At 47.2% G+C, this 15770-nt stretch overlaps 1 protein-coding gene across 3 annotated transcripts in view; it reads right to left on the bottom strand.

Annotated features, from left to right (window-relative positions):
- Positions 1-10486, bottom strand: part of AREL1 (apoptosis resistant E3 ubiquitin protein ligase 1) — a 30955-nt gene extending 20469 nt beyond the window's left edge. The window contains exons 1-7 of one of the 3 annotated variants that reach the window (XM_019518807.1): positions 7181-10486; positions 6994-7053; positions 5723-5949; positions 4816-5053; positions 2530-2699; positions 2263-2443; positions 1185-1432 (exon numbers count right to left, since the gene is read on the bottom strand). In XM_019518807.1, coding sequence (XP_019374352.1) covers positions 1185-1432; positions 2263-2443; positions 2530-2699; positions 4816-5053; positions 5723-5949; positions 6994-7009 — 1080 coding nt within the window. In that variant the 5' untranslated portion in view covers positions 7010-7053; positions 7181-10486. Of the gene's footprint in view, positions 1-1184; positions 1433-2262; positions 2444-2529; positions 2700-4815; positions 5054-5722; positions 5950-6993 lie in introns of all 3 variants that reach the window. The other 2 variants (XM_019518806.1, XM_019518808.1) reach the window with 2 other exon arrangements.
- Positions 10487-15770: the final 5284 nt, after the last annotated feature.

The following is a 15770-nucleotide window of genomic DNA, read 5'->3' as shown; positions in this document are numbered from 1 at the left end:
TGGTCCCCCCCAGTGAGTTTATAGATGGTCACCAGGTCCCCCCTCAGCCTTCGCTTGTGAAGGCTGAACAGGTTCAGGTCCCGCAGTCTCTCATTGTAGGGTCTGCCCTGTTGTCCCCAGATCATGCGGGTGGCCCTCCTCTGGACCCTCTCAATGTTGTCCACATCTTTCCTGAAGTGGGGCACACAGAACTGGACACAGTACTTCAGCTGTGGCCTGACCAGTGTCACACAGAGGGGGAGGATCACCTCCTTGTCCCTGCTAGAGATGCACCTGTGGATGCACGACAAGGTCCGGTTAGCCCTGCCAACCGTGACCTCGCATTGTCAGTCCATGTTCATCTTGCAGTCAGTAATGACTCCAAGATGCCTTTCTGCCTCTGTGCTCTCAAGAAGGGAGTTTCCCATCTTAACTTGCAAACAAAGTTATCCTTTTCATTTCCTGCCCTGGTCTCCCTAACATTTTTTCTGCTTCCCAAGTTTCTCTTTCCTATTTTATAGTTAGGCTAGTATTCCTAACACCCCCACCCCACCAAAAAAAAAAAAAAGTCTAAACCACTTTTTCTAAAGCTGACCCTCACTTTCTCTTGTAGCTCTCAGCCCTCACCGTGGTTCAGAGTTTCTTCCAATCTGGAATCTGTGAATTAAAATATGCTCCCATTTCTCCACCTTTAATGGAGATGCTAATCAAAGTCAGACCCAACTCTGAGCCCTCTGGCCTTTTACTCTTCATACTACAAAAAAGCCTAGGAGTTCCAATCAGCATCAGTGCCTCAAACAGTGTCCAACAGAAAAAGAACAGAGGAAAACATTGTCCTTGCCTTAAGGAGTTAACACCTTCTCCACAACCCCTACATTTCAGTGTATTGCAAACCCCATTTCTAGTTGCTGAGAAGCCTCGTCTTGAGAAAGGTTGTTCAAGGACCAATATGACTTAATTCTACAAGGCTTCCACTATATACATTCTCTGTCTTTTAAGTTTATATCTTGGGGGCCTTCAGGGGAAATAAGAAGTCAAAGGAAAAGATGATGAAGCAGCAAGTTAATGCATGCACAGACCAGATACACTTTTCCAGCCAAATCTGAGGTGTCTAGAAATAAGCCAGGGGCAAAGGAGAATGGCAAGCTTTGAAATGACAGAACATTTGGATTACATGCTAACAGCAGCAACCATGCAGCCTTTACCTTGGGTGACACGTAACAATACACCTTTTTGGGTTTCTTCACTTTTTCAGGGGTCTGGCTGTCTGAGGGAGAGTCTTCATCCTCATCCTCAGTTGCAGTAGAAGGACGGCGCTGGGAGGAACCCAGGTGTGTCGGTGGGAGGTGCCACTGAGTATTAGTATAGCTAGTAGCATTGTAAAGGTAGGCCTCAAAGTAGATACTGACCCCTGAGGTGGACACATTGCGCTCCACAATGTTCTTTTCATTCTCTGAAGGACACAGATGAAACAGGAGTAAAACTTGATGAAGCCAAGAAACTAAGTTTGACATCTCTCATTAAGCTCAGTCTGCAGGACAGCATTGGGTCAGACATAGTTTGAAGAAAAGGGGCAACCAGCTAAGGGGGAACATGGTCAGGTAAATCTATGATGAAGGGGACCCAGGAGCAGAATATGAAGCCTTTCACCTGTAGCACATCAGTGCTTGGCTTCTCTGGGTTGGGGAAGATGGGAGAGAGGAAGAAAGAATACCAACATTTTCACTTCTGGAGGAACAGTGCTAACCTGATTCCAATCTGAAGTCATAACCATATGACCTCTACTCAGCAAGTTTCCACAAAATAAATTAATGTGAGTGCTCCCTGAAGGGCAGATAGCAACTTTGCAAAATGACAAATGAAAATTCCTAGCTTCAAACAGTGCTCATCATCTGTAAATATAAAAGCACACCATATCAATGACCCACTAATTGTAAGCCCCTAAGTCAACAAGACCCAAGCAGATCATACAAATGCAACAGTCCAGTCACCACAGAGGTTTCACCATGAGGCAGGGAAGAAGGCCCATCAATATTATACTTGAGGTAGAGGTGGGAAACACCTGCTTCCAGAGCTTTCTACTTGGCTTCCTTTGGCAGCACCAACCTCACTTTATTTAAGATAGCATTTTGTAAAGAATGGACATACCTGGGGCAACTGAGCATGACTGGCATGGGGGGAAAGCCACATTTGACTCAGACGCCAGCTCTACTGGGCTACAGCACATGGTACCCTAATAGATATGTGGAGAAGCAATTGGAGACTGAGCACCTCTTGACTCACCACTTAGAACAATGATGTCAAAGTCACCATTGCTAATAGGCTGGTTTTGGTAGGAGATGCAAGCATGGAAACACCCCCTACGATGCAAGGTGAGTCGCAGGAACACCTGGCAAGTCTGCCGATTAGACATCACAGACTTCTCAAACAAGACATCAGAGCTCTCTTCCTCTTGAGGACCCAGCTAGACGAAGAGAAAGCATATCAGTTCAGCTAAGAATATGGTCATCTCCACATAAGACTGGGTAAGAAGGACAGCATTTCACTTACCTCATGGATGGAAAGGCTGTAGTTGTGCTCATCTATCAGGGATACAGAATTGCTGGTGGGATTGTGATACTCATCTCTGGGAACAATCTGTAAGGTATGTTGTTGACCACAGGTCAGCACCAGAGTGGAGAAGTGGCAAACAATTTTGGTTTTGGAAGGAACCACCATCCCTGAAACAGAAAAGCAGTTTAGAATTAGAGTCCTAGGTATAGCTACAGAGGAATAAAAAAAGTCTATATTCCCTGCTTCTGCATCCCAAGAACCAAGCAACTGAGCACTGAAATGAAGTAGGAAAGACAGTTTTCCAGACAGTAGAGGCCCAACACTCTCAACACAATTAATGTGCAGGGTCTAGGTAAAGAAATGTTCTCCACTCTAGTCCTCAACTCTGGAACTCATCCTCACTGCTGATCCAGGGGACAGATCTTTTGAAGTTCAAGGGAAACTCCAAGACTCACCTAGTCTCTCAAACTTTTGCATGAAGGCAAACTGGGAAAGCTTCAGTGTGATGCTCTGTGAGAGGGGTCTCTTAATAGGCATTGTGCCTCTTACTGTACACGCACACAAGGTATAAAAAAGCTAATCAGAATAAAAAAAAAACCTAAAAAAAGTTTTAATTAAATTTTTTTTAAAATGTGTATTATAGAGCTCTCTATGCTCTAGAGCAGTGGTCTCCGAAGTGGGGTGTGCAAGATGATCCACTGGGGTGCAGGAAGAAAATATTAGAACTTCTATTTATTTTTTATCTAAAAAAAATAAGAAAGAAATCAAGCTTTATTAATATTTAATATATGGATTGACACTGGCACCTGTATGTCAGACAGTCACGTGTGATGTACAGTACGCAAGGTATCCTGAGGGAAGAGTGGGAGTTCCACAACGCGGAGGGGTTGACAGTGGCACCCTCACTTGTTTGTTCACTTTCAGCGTATTGCGACGTATATATTGGGGGTGCGTGCTCAAAAAATTTTTAACTGATAGGGATGCGCGATCAAAAAAGTTTGGAGACCACTGCTCTAGAGGAGAGGAACAATTTAGAGCAGGGGTGGGCAAAATACAGCCCACCAAGGAATTTTGTCCAGCCCACAATGGGTCCTTCAGTCCCACCTGGTACAGGTATGGGGGGGGCAGCCTGGGCTGTGGTGCATGCAGCCACTCCTCCCACCCCCAAGTGTGCAGCAGAAATGGGGCAGCATCATGTCCAGACTGGCTTCCCAGCAGTCCTGGCAGCAGCAGTTCCTTCCAGCTACCACTGCCACCAGACCTGGCCCTGCTACTTGGGCACCCTAGCCTGTCTGCCTTGCACTCACCGCTGGGGCAGGACCAGCATGGGTAGGGCACGCAGTTGGGCAGATGGGATGGAGCTGTGGGCAGGAGGCAAGCGGTGCTCAGGAGCAGGATAGGTGGGCAAAGCTGGGATCACAGGGCTGTGACCATAGCCTTGTGCTGTTACTGCTTCAAGATCTCCAACCTGACATAGCATACAACTCCCTGCCCACCTGTGGCTGCATCCTGTCTGCCTGGCCAAGCACCCTGTCCACACGGGTCCCAGACCAGTCTCCAGGGAGACCCTAGGATCACTGGGTGGTGACTGTGTTGCCAGGGCCTGGGGCAGAGCCATAATCAGCTCCCTACATGCCCCTGATAGCAGAACCAGCACCTGTTGCAGGGGTATGTGGACAGCAGATCACAGCTCTGCCCTGAGCCCCAGGCCCACATTGTCACTGCCCTGAGATCCCAATCCTTGCCCTGCCTGCCCACCCCACTACCTGCCCACCTGCAGCCCCATCCCAGCTACCCAGCCAAGCACGGAGCAGAGCCACTTAGGGAGTTTTGGTAAGCTGTTGGGGGGGGTGGAGAGGGTGCTGACCCAACCCACAACAGCTTACCAAGACTCCTTATGCGGCCCACAGGCCCAAATAATTGCCCTCCCCTGGTTTAGAGGATCAAAAAAAGATCTACAGTCAAACCAAAGTAACCAAATGTTACTAACTTTGGCTGGCACACAATAAATAATTCTGTGCATAAAAGGGCATAGCTGACCACTAGCTGGGTGTAAGAATGAAGTTTCACATGGTAAGATGCTAAGTGGCACCAACAACCTACTCCAGGGTAAGGCAAATTTTATCTATACTTGCTGATCACACAGTCTTACTCTAATCAACAGTCTTTATTATTTAGGGTAGCGTGTGAAAAGAACAGAATAAAGGAAGACAACTCTTCCCATCCACCCACATTTCTCAACACAGCAATTAATACTCACTACCTAGAATATCTTGACCTTACCTGGCTGAAACAGTTTGTAGTAAGGACTGTAGGCCACATTCAAACCACCAAGTTTTATGGTGATCTCATATCGCCCAGCCCTGCGCACAGTGAATGCCACTTTTACCACATTGGAACTGGGCTCCTGAAGAACTTCCTGAGTTACAGGGATATCAATTGCTAGCTCCGCATGGCAGATGTGAACTCGCAGTCCCACAGGCCGATGAGCAGGGAAGGGCTGTCCATTCTTATAGAATAACTACATAGGGAATGGAGAACCCCAGATAAGCACAGAGAGAAAGGAACAGTATTGCAATATAGGGCAATAAGAGCAGGACAGAGCCCTGCCTCAGCAGGGGAGAAGGGGGACAGCAAGTGCAGGACCAGGCCCCAGCTCTAACACAGACAGGATACTCCCAGGTGAAGGTGGGACTTCTGAGCACTGGATCACCTTATTCCTTATTATTGTGCTGGGGGTCTAAAAAGTGACCTGAAAAAAAACATGCTTCTAAGCAATTCATCTCTGAATCATTAGTGGATATCCAGAGCAGAATCAATAGACCCCAATCCCAAAAGGAGAGCAGGCAAAGCCACATCCTTACAGGGAGACCACTAGGTCTCATCCATGTGTCCCCAGCAGAGATGTATGCAGGAGCCCTCACCAATTCACCATAGAGGAGGGTGTATAGGAGACACTCACCCCAGGAGCTGACCCAGTCTGTGCTGATGAGAAGCAACAGCATAAAAGGAATTTGTTAGACTTAACCATGTCATCTTAACTATGAAAATGATCTGATGGTCCAGGGAAGGATACTTCACCCCCCTTCCTGTATCCTCCAGACATGGAAGGAATTATCCCATACATCCCCTAGAAGCAGCACTCTGCTCCTAAACCCCAAACTGTGTGGATACAGAAACAATCCCTTACATGCACTCGGAAGGCCATGCTATGGCCCACCTCATAGGGGTCCTTCCAATCCCAGGAGACTTTGCAGGACCGGGGGTCCAGGTAGTTGCCTCGCACGTAGTCATAAATAGTCCGCTCCCCTCGGCGCTCCCGGTCCTCATGCTGGAGGAAGCTGACTACACGTGCGGCAAGCTCAAAGAGGAACTTAATGGTGAAGAAGAAGGCTACCACAGACACTGTGATCCCACCTGCAGTAGAGAGAGAACAAGGGGTAGTCACCACAACATAGCTTGGTGAGGCACGAAGACTTCAACCTCATGGTACTGAATACACAGAGCATAGTGTTTAGAAAGACAGTAAGAAATTAGAGGTTTGATGCAGGAACTGTGCAACATTTTGTTCTTTACAGTAAGGGTTCTCAACATTTTTGGAGCAGTGTACCCCCAGCAGCTGGATGCAGAGCGGGGGGGGCACATGGCCAAATGTGGAACAGCAGCAGCTGCCATGTGTAAGCTTCCCCTGCCCCCTGCATCCAGCCAGGTGGGTGGCACCTGCATGGCTGCACAGGACACTACGTGGTGATGCACACCCCCTAAGGCCTTCCCGTGTACCCTGGGTTGACAACCCCTGCTCTACATTATGCCAGAGGTTAGTCTAAGGCCCCTACTACGTTACATATATTATGCAATTAACTGATTAATCACGCAATAAATTTATTGCAGTCACATGTGCAACAATTATCACGCGATAAAAATGAGTATCCAGCTATAAAAATGTGTAACAACTCTATATCTGGTTTCTATCCAGCTTTGATTTGAATGTGAAGCAGGGCCCTAAGATGATCCTAACAGCCCTTTGGTTGTAAAATTCTGTGAACAACTGCAACTTGGAGAAAGACGGAGATAGGCTTCCAAGTCTCAAATATGGCCCAGCAGAGTTTAAATAACACCCATGACTGATTCCCTTTGAGCATCTAAGAAAGAATTACTGAGATTCCAACATGACAGTCACCACATGCAGTATTAAGACTGGGCTGCAAGCCATCAGAGAAGGAATAACTTGCACTAGTTTCTGAAAGAAAAGTGGAGGGATGAGCTAGGAGTTAGGTCAATGGGATGAGTCTGCTTGGAGTTACAAAGGGCAAAAGGATGACAGGAAAAGACTGCCAGGCAGAGAGAACAGTGTGGTGAGACAATAACTTCATGTTTGTCATGTAAACTCTAAGCCCCTGAAAGGGTTCAAGATCCTACAGAGAGATGCAAAGACACAACAGCATTCTCTCCTTCACTTACCAATAATGTAAAACATCAGGTCCCTTCGGTGAGACACGCAGCCGAAGATCACAGCTGCATCTAGAACACAAAATAGGCCAACGCCAATGCAGTGATGCTTCCTCACACACTGACCTGAGCACGGCCTTTTGGTTCACATCAAACAAATATCTAGTGCCTTATGGCTTAATAGGGGAGCAGAACTAATCTCCTGTCTATTTGAAATGCTGTATGGGGAAGCTGAGAAATTGTCTTCCTTCCCTAAGATTCTTAAAGCAAGATACCAACAGGCTGTGAAGATGCAAGGAGCCTAGCAATCCAATTGTAAATTCCTGTTTAGAACCTGGGATATCTGAAATAACGATACAATGTGAGCCACAGAGAACATACTGGAAGTGAATAAAAAAGCTTGGTGTACTGTGATATACAGCTATGCTATTAGCTAGAGGATCACCACTTGTAACAGTGGTGGCTGCAGGTTGTTCACACAAGCCACCAAGGAGGTTTCCCTGGGCCTCTAGCTATTCTCTGTTATGCAGACAGACTACAGAGAATCACCAGCACAACTGCTAACAATTTAAGCAAAAAGTTTAAGGAATAAATGGCCATGGATAAGAATCCCTTCTCTCTCCAACAGGGAATCCCTAGCAGAGGGCTGAAATACATATGACTCTTACAAAACAGAGCCACAGAATAGGGCAGAAAAGTGCACCTGTACCCTTCTCATTTCAAAGTCAAAACACCATACACATCCTATTCTTCCAAACAGTACAGAAGTGGCCCAGGGTCCCTACTGTTATAGTAAAGAGGTAGTGCAGGGATCAATGTGTTCTAGAAGCTAGAACCTGGTCTCAGCATATTATTAATAGTATAGCACTGTTTAAAGACCCCAGTCAGGGATCAAGTTTTCCAGGGACTAGGTGGTATACAAACATGTTGTGAAAAAAGGAAGAGTCTCCACCCAAAGTGCATGCAACTGTGGTTGAGAAGATACAGCCAATGGATGAAACAAAAACAGCTAGGGGTGGTAACAACACAGACAGACACTAACACATAAAATGTAGCTTACCACCTCATCAGCCATTAAGTAGAGATTACATTCTGCATACTAAACCACACAAAAGTGGCGTTTCTTATCTTGTCAGCTGTTGTAACAGTGAAGGGCACCAATATGCAGGAAACCTAAGATTGACATTTCCCTATCTGAATGGCATCTCCTTCCAGCCCTGCAAATCCGTCCTGCTAGCCTCAACCAGTGCACACCCTTCCAGTTAATAGTAATGACATACCTTTACATGACTGCCCACATTCTGAAAGCCACCAGAAGGGCACCCATGCCTCAGTGTCCTTTCCCTTGGCACTAAGAGGTGGGGCAAAGGTCAGCAGAAGTGGTCCAAGAAAAAGAACATAATGGCTCTTGGAACCTGCATTGCAGAGTCACAACTGGAGGAAGAGAACACAAGTGCAGGAACTTCTCCCCCAGTCTGGAAGAGAATATTGTGTCCTGTTACACTCAGCAGCTTCCAGATGTTTGCTCGTCTTCCTGAGGAAAGAGAAAAGGAAAACAAATTAGTTATGTTTATCCATGAATGAGGAAAGCCTAGGCAGAAGGACTACATAAAGGATGTAAAATTCAAGAGCCACAAGCATAGCTGCAGTAAAAGTGCCAGTGAAGTGCTAGGCTCCACCATACTCCAGAGTTTGGAATGTCACTTCATCACCTTTCAAGATGTCAGCCAAACACATTGGGCCAATTACCTGAAACCTACCCATTCCAAGATGTAGCAAGCCAGCGCCCGCCCAGATGGAATCCAACAGGCTGACAGCATCAGCAAAGCAACCAGGTACCTGCCCTGTGCCTACCATCCTGGAGTCAATCCTATGGACAGTACACTGCTTGAACCTCCCAGGGAAGGACATAGAGGAAAGAGTGAAGCTGAAAAGTACAGTACAGTACCCTCCAAAATGTGATTGCACCACCTTCAGAGAAGACTGCCCAGCTACAGGGACTTTTTATACACAAGGGTAACGGTTTCACAGGTACTTGGACCCCCAAAACAGATGGAATGAATCTGCTGTAGCCACTTAGGAGGGGTCCCACAGCTAAGCAGAAGATGGCATCAGAAGATACTTTATCCTCAACACCACAGTCCCTCCACCTAAACTCTGAGTTATAAGAGGTTATGTGCATCTCTCTGTCTGGACCTAGGTAGAGAAATGTGCAGCCTTCAAAGGACAGGAAACAGGCCAGGGGGTCATAGAGCCTACCTAGCTCACAGTCATTCAGAATGCAAAGTGTGGAAAGCAGACAAATAAATTAAGAATGCAAGGCATAGCATGAGTTGTCTCTCAGAGTATTCTCACTGTCAGGCAGCTAATTGGGGTATTCCCCTATATATTTCCCACACCACCTGCCGCTGCCCCGCCCCCCACCTTCTCATGCTCCCAACTTGCACTCCCTCCACTTCACCATGCTTTCCTTCATCTCCTCAACCCTATCTACTGCAGGGAACCCGCTGTCTTCCTCGATCTCTGCTCCACGACATCAGCCTCTCCAGCCACATAGGTAAACACAGAGGCAAATCTGTGCAGACTTCTTTAGTTGTGTGGCAGAAAAATCCAGTCTCCTGCTCCCTCTTCCTCCCCAAAATCTCAAGGAAAATCCCACCCACTCAGCTATTTATTCCTTCTGGCTGAGTGAACAGAACTGAAGACCCCAGGGCACAAGTCCTTACCCTCTTCCCTATATGCAGTTTCCAGCTTCTGCCCTTTAGGTTCTTAATATAAGACAAAAGCTACAAATCTAGCTATTCCCTTATGATTTGGGCTGGGTAACTGACTCATGGCTCTCACCCCAAACCTTTCACGGTGTGTACTAGAGACGGCACCTCCAAATCTGTAACTCTTTAAAACTAATTCCTTTGGCTTACCTAACACTCAATTTCAAACCTTGCTCCACAAGAGCCAATTTCTTACAAGGTCCCCTTCACCCAGTGGTATTGATGGTTTTGAAGCTGCAGTTCAGGCTAGACAGGAATATATTACAGGGCATAGTTTATAGGAAAGTTTCTAAAACAACTAACTCTGGTTTCTCTGGCAAAGAAATTCTAGTGGATTAACTGTTTTCAAACCCAGTATTGCATTCCTGCCTCTACCTCCCCAGGCCTAATTGCTACCTTTGTAGCTTCACCTTTCAAAAAAGGAGTGCATTCCACCCCTGAGTAACTTGGGCATTTCCACAAGGCCTTATATCATTGAGTGATTCCAAACTGCTTAGAAACCTACAGGGAAATACCCTACAGCACATGCAGAATCAGCTTATTTAGACCAAGGAGAAACATTAGTTCAGCAATGGCATTCTGGACTCATCTACATAAGGTACCCCAAACCTCAGCCCAGAATTCCTTGCCTTCTCCAACAAATCATACCAAAAATTACAGCTTGTTTCATAGATTTTATAGACATTAGGGCTGGAAGGGACCTTGTGAGATCATCGAGTCCAGCCCCCTGCCCAAGGGGCAGGAAGTCAGCTGGGGTCAGATCACCCCAGCTAGATAAGCATCCAAGTGTTTCTTATAAAGTTATCCAGAGTAGGTGCTTGCACCACTTCTAGGGGGAGTCTATTCCAGACCCTGGAAACTCAGATGATAAAGAAGTTTTTCCTTATTTCCAATCTAAAATGGTCTTGCAGCAGTTTGTGACCATTAAACCTAGTCTTCCCTTGGGGTGCCCTGGTGAACAGATGTTCTCCCAGTTCCTAATACACACCCTTTATATACTTATAGGCTGCCACCAAGTCACACCTGAGCCTTCGCTTCTCCAGACTGAAGAGTCCCATGCCTCTCAGCCTCTCCTCATAAGGCCTGTTTTCTTGACCTCTAATCATGCGCATGGCAACTTTGGTAATAACAACCTCCAGAATCAGCAAGTACCGAACTGTTCAACCCCCAGGCAATTGATGACAATACAATCCTGGGCCATTTGCTTTTGGTTGTACAATTTCAGATACAATTCCCTGTGTCCAACCAGCCGTCTCCCTCAATCAGCCCGTTAAGTTTTCATTTCATTATCTCTGCATGAAATGGCAGGTAGGGTGCCAAGTCAGGTGGATGGTGGAAATGAAGGAGCTGCCACATTTGCAGCCAGCATATATACTAGAACCAGTTCCAAGATGCTTTCACAGCCACAGTTTACAGAAGTAAATATCCTGCCCTGGTTAACTGGTACTCAGGATGTAATTCTATTCACTTACCATAAAGAAGGACTAACGATGTTGGCAAGCAATTAAGAGCTGCAGCATAACAAAGCTAACTAAAGCTTCTGCAAAAGAAACCATATCTTTAGATGCCCCTTACTGAGAAAATACCAAGTTACTCGCAAGCAAAGATTGGCAATCTGCAGCCTGCAGAGGCATTTGATCCAGCCCATGGGGCTGAGGGGCTTGGTGGTATTTCAGCAGCAGTAAAAGGTTTTGCCCATGCAGCAGGGAGAAACAGCGACAGTAGAACTGTCAAGGGGAGCAGCAACCATCACTCCAGCTCTGGTGGTACAGGCCAGGTTGAAAGTGGCCTGTGTTCATAGACAACCACCATTAAAGCAGCTGCCCACTACAAAACATTCTTGACCCCTGCTCTAGAGGCCTAATTGTGCTTGAGCTAAGAGAGTGGTAGTTTCCTGGCCCCCTAGAAAGAAAAGTGGAATTTGGAAGACATATACCACATCTGGCTCAAAGATAAGTACCTGCATAACTGGGATGGCAAGCAGGACACCATACTGGGAACTAAGTTTGTACCACTGTTATTTCAGGGCTTGAAAGGGAATTAAAACCCAGCAGTGAGAATAGGGTTTGTTAGTGTAACCACTGTGGAGGCAGCGGAGTATATATACATAACAAAGCTCCAAGTGTTGTGTATTAGTGCAGATGTGTCAAACTTCCTCCCCTTACCACCCCCCTCACCCCAGCCACCCACCTCAGCCAGATCCAGACTGGCTAGAACCAGGCTACAGAGTTGTGGGAGTTAATGCAGCCATTGCTCATCCCTCCACCACCTATACGCATCACCAATGGGGATCTGTGCCCCAGATTTCAGCAACAGGTCCCATCCCTGCTTCCCCCATCCCAAAACCACCATGTCCCTCTACAAGCCCCATGAGCCACACACCATGGCTCTGCAGGCCAAATCCAGCCATAGACCCTAAGTCCAACACCCCTGTGTTGATGCAACTGCAGCTCTAAAGGGAATAGAATCCAGCACTGGTGTGGTAACATGGGCTGCTTGCAGACATTAAAAAGAAACCCAAAACCCCCCAGAAAAACCCAGTGCTTTACTTTGAACTCAATGCACTCCCACACCAAGCCCAGTAACATGCCCAGAAGATATGGCACATTAGTTGGACCCAGCTCACCCAATGTCTGTATGGATCAGGCACTTTAATGAGGCTTTTTTGGCGCTTTTATCTAATATCAGCTGTTAGATAAAAGTGCCAAAAAGCCCCATGGAAGTGCCTGATCTATACAGCTGATACAGAGCTGGGTCGAAGTAATGCGCCACTTCTTCCAGTAAAGCATGATTTGGCTTGGTTTTTTTAATGTCTGCAAGCAGCCATGATTACAGCTGCAGAGCCACTAGGAAGCCCACGGTGCAAAAAAAGACTTATTGGAGCCCCAAAGTAACAGCTTTTTTTCATCTCAATATTTGTTGCTACATTGGTGGATTTATATTTATATTAGTTTCCTCTTCTGCCCTCAAGCAGATTTAAGCACAGCATTAAGGAAAAATAGAATCATAGAATCAATGAGTCGGAAGGGACCTAGACAGATCATCTAGTCCGACCCCCTGCCATGGGCAGGAAGGAGCACTGGGGGTGGCAGGGGTCATAAGACCCCAGCCAGGTGCCTATCTGGTCTCCTCTTGAAGATTTCAAAGGAAGGTGAGAGCACCACCTCACTGGGAAGCCTATTCCAGGCTCTGGCCACCCTTACAGTGAAGTAGTTCTTCCTAATATCTAACCCAAACCTATCTTCCCTCAGCTTGTGGCCATTGTTCCTGGTGACTCCAAGGGGGGCCCTGGTGAACAGACTTTCCCCAAGTCCCTGCTGATGGCCCCTGATAAAGTTGTAGGCAGCCACAAGATCCCCCCTCAGTCTCCTCTTGCAGAGACTGAAGAGATTCAGGTCCCTCAGCCTCTCCTCATAGGGCTGGCCACGGAGGCCCTCAACCATACGAGTGGCCTCCTCTGGACCCTCTCCAGGTTCTCCACGTCCTTCTTGAAGTGCAGCACCCAGAACTGGACACAGTACTCCAGCTGCGGCCTGACCAGCGCCTCATAGAGGGGGAGCAGGACCTCTCTGGACCTGTTAGTGATGCCCCTGTTGATGTATGACAGGGTGCGGTTGGCTCTGCCTATTGCTTCGTCACATTGGCAACTCATATTCATCCTGGAGTCAATCCTGACTCCAAGATCCCTCTCTGCCTCTGTGCTGCTGAGGGGGGCAGCCCCTAACCTATAACCATAATGCTGGGGTTCCCTCTCCCCAGGTGCAGCACCCTGCACTTGTCCTTGTTGAACCGCATTCTGTTCGGATCCACCCACTTCTCTAACCTATCCAGGTCTGCCTGGATGCGGTCCCTGCCTGCCGGTGTAATAGGTTTGGAATCACTTCTGCAAGTCAGTCTTTCATTAAAACAAGTGAGAGAACACTTCTACTCTGTGAAGCACAGGGCACGTTTATGCATGTAAACTAACATCCACAGGCAGTTATGCCATGTGCACGAAAAAATAATTATCTTTTGAGTTAAAATGCTCATTAACTTCTCCTGCAAGTCAAATGTACAAAGATATTGGTGCAACTACACATAGATACCCTAACTTTAAAACATACGCCCAAAAGACTGAGGAGTCAAGGGGTACCAGGCTGGCTCTAATATCAAGCCATATCAGTAGCAAAAACCAGTACAACAAAATGTTGTCAATCCCTCTTCAGGGCCGGAATCTGCTCTCTCTGTTTACAAGAGCGAAGTGAAATGGAGGCTTGGCAAAAAAGAAAACAACATGAAAGAGATCAATTCTAAAAATCTAAGAGATCCTCCAAGTTCTTTCCATTCCCTATGGAAATGAAAGTATCAATATCAGTATCTGTTGAGGTCTTCACCTCTCCCACAGGAACAGACACATGGCAAATATCAGGTCAATCTCCTCCGTTTACTATAAAGACACCAAATTCACTTTCAAAGCCGAAATAACACTCTACCATTCACTGTTCCTTACAGCCTAGAGAGGAGCAGCTTCTCACCCTTGTTTATTTTCCCTCCAGCACAATCACACCATCTCACCAAAGCAAAGCACTAGAGACTGGATCCTTTTATCCAACAATTAATCTGGCTAACACTATTCTGATGTTGACATCAGTCCGCTACCTTAAAAAGTGCCTTTACCAATCCTGATGCTCTTGGCAGCATTTGATTCTCTTCCTTACCAGGTCTCTTCAATTACAGTTCTGTTGAGGACAAGACTTTGGGGAGGAGTTAATCTGTAACTCAGCCGATGGTGCTGCTGCTTGCCCAGATCACTTCAGCAAGTGAAGTAAAACTAGGTCACATTTAAAACAACAACAGCTCCAAGCTTATAACAAATGCAGATTCTGCTTGGAGAAGACAAACCACAGGTCCTAACTACTTATTCCCACCACAGGACACAAAGGAAATAACTGGTGAACTGGATCATATCACTCAAAGGATGAAAAAGGATGTTTCGCCAGGGCCAGAAAAGGAAGGGTGTAATATTAGGACAACACTTTCTACAAGAAGTCCAAGTGAAGTGGTGGCATCCTCCAGAGCCTAGGGACAGTGCCATTCACAAGAAGGATGAATGACATTAATACTTCGGTGTTATGCTAGGAACCAAACCAGTGAGAGCCAGGGCCTTGCATAGCCCATATTCCCAAACCCACCTAGAAGGGTCTCCCTGCGCTTGCCGTTTTGGGATGAGGAAGGAGAGAAGAGAAGGAGGGGGGAATGGGACTGAGACTCTTTCCCCACCCTCCACACCGCAAAATGAATCAGCTAAAGCAACAGGCAGAAACAACTGAACTATGCACCAGCTCCATGCAAAGCTAAGGGACTTGGGTGCAGCTGCCCAATGTCCAATTCTCCTGGATACTTGGAGTCTTCTTCCTTCACCCTGACTCCTTCTCAGGTGCTTTTCTTGCTTCACTTTTGTTCAGTTCGCACAACCCCAGTGCTCTGCCAACAGAAACTGCAAGCGATCCCGCCACCAGGTCACATGGGCCTGGGCCAGAGACAAAAACACCAGGGGAGGGCCTATATGTCACCTTAAGGGGGCTCAGCCCCACCAGGTAACTCATTGGCCTCCCTCAGACAGGGAGACTACTAGAAAATTGACAACTGATTACTTGGAACAAATAATAATGAAAACAAGGACAGGAGTGGAGCTCAACCATTCACAACAAAGCTGCCAAAGCAGGACACTGGGAAGAACACTGGACAGCACCCACTGACCCTCAAATGAGCCCAAACACCTGGCCTCTCCCCTCCCTCTTCTCCCCTCCCAGATTCAAGGCAGTGGGGCAGCTGCACTGGGGACCTGCCGGGCAGCTCCGGGGTCACCTGCAGTCCTGCTCCCCAGGGCCTAATGCTGGCGGCCGCAGCCCCGAGGGGGCGGTGGGCGAGGGCAGGTCGCAAGTCACCAGTCGCTCCCTGCCGCGACAAGGACGTCCCGGGGCCAGAGCGGCAACCAGGTCCACCCCGCAAGGCCCTGCCCCGCCACGGGGCATCTCC

This window comes from Gavialis gangeticus, unplaced genomic scaffold (assembly GCF_001723915.1).
Source record: "Gavialis gangeticus isolate Ggan-Ray unplaced genomic scaffold, GavGan_comp1, whole genome shotgun sequence".
Classification (NCBI taxonomy): domain Eukaryota; kingdom Metazoa; phylum Chordata; order Crocodylia; family Gavialidae; genus Gavialis; species Gavialis gangeticus.
The sequence above is the reverse complement of the archived record's forward strand: the minus strand, read 5'-3'. Positions and strand labels throughout refer to the sequence as shown.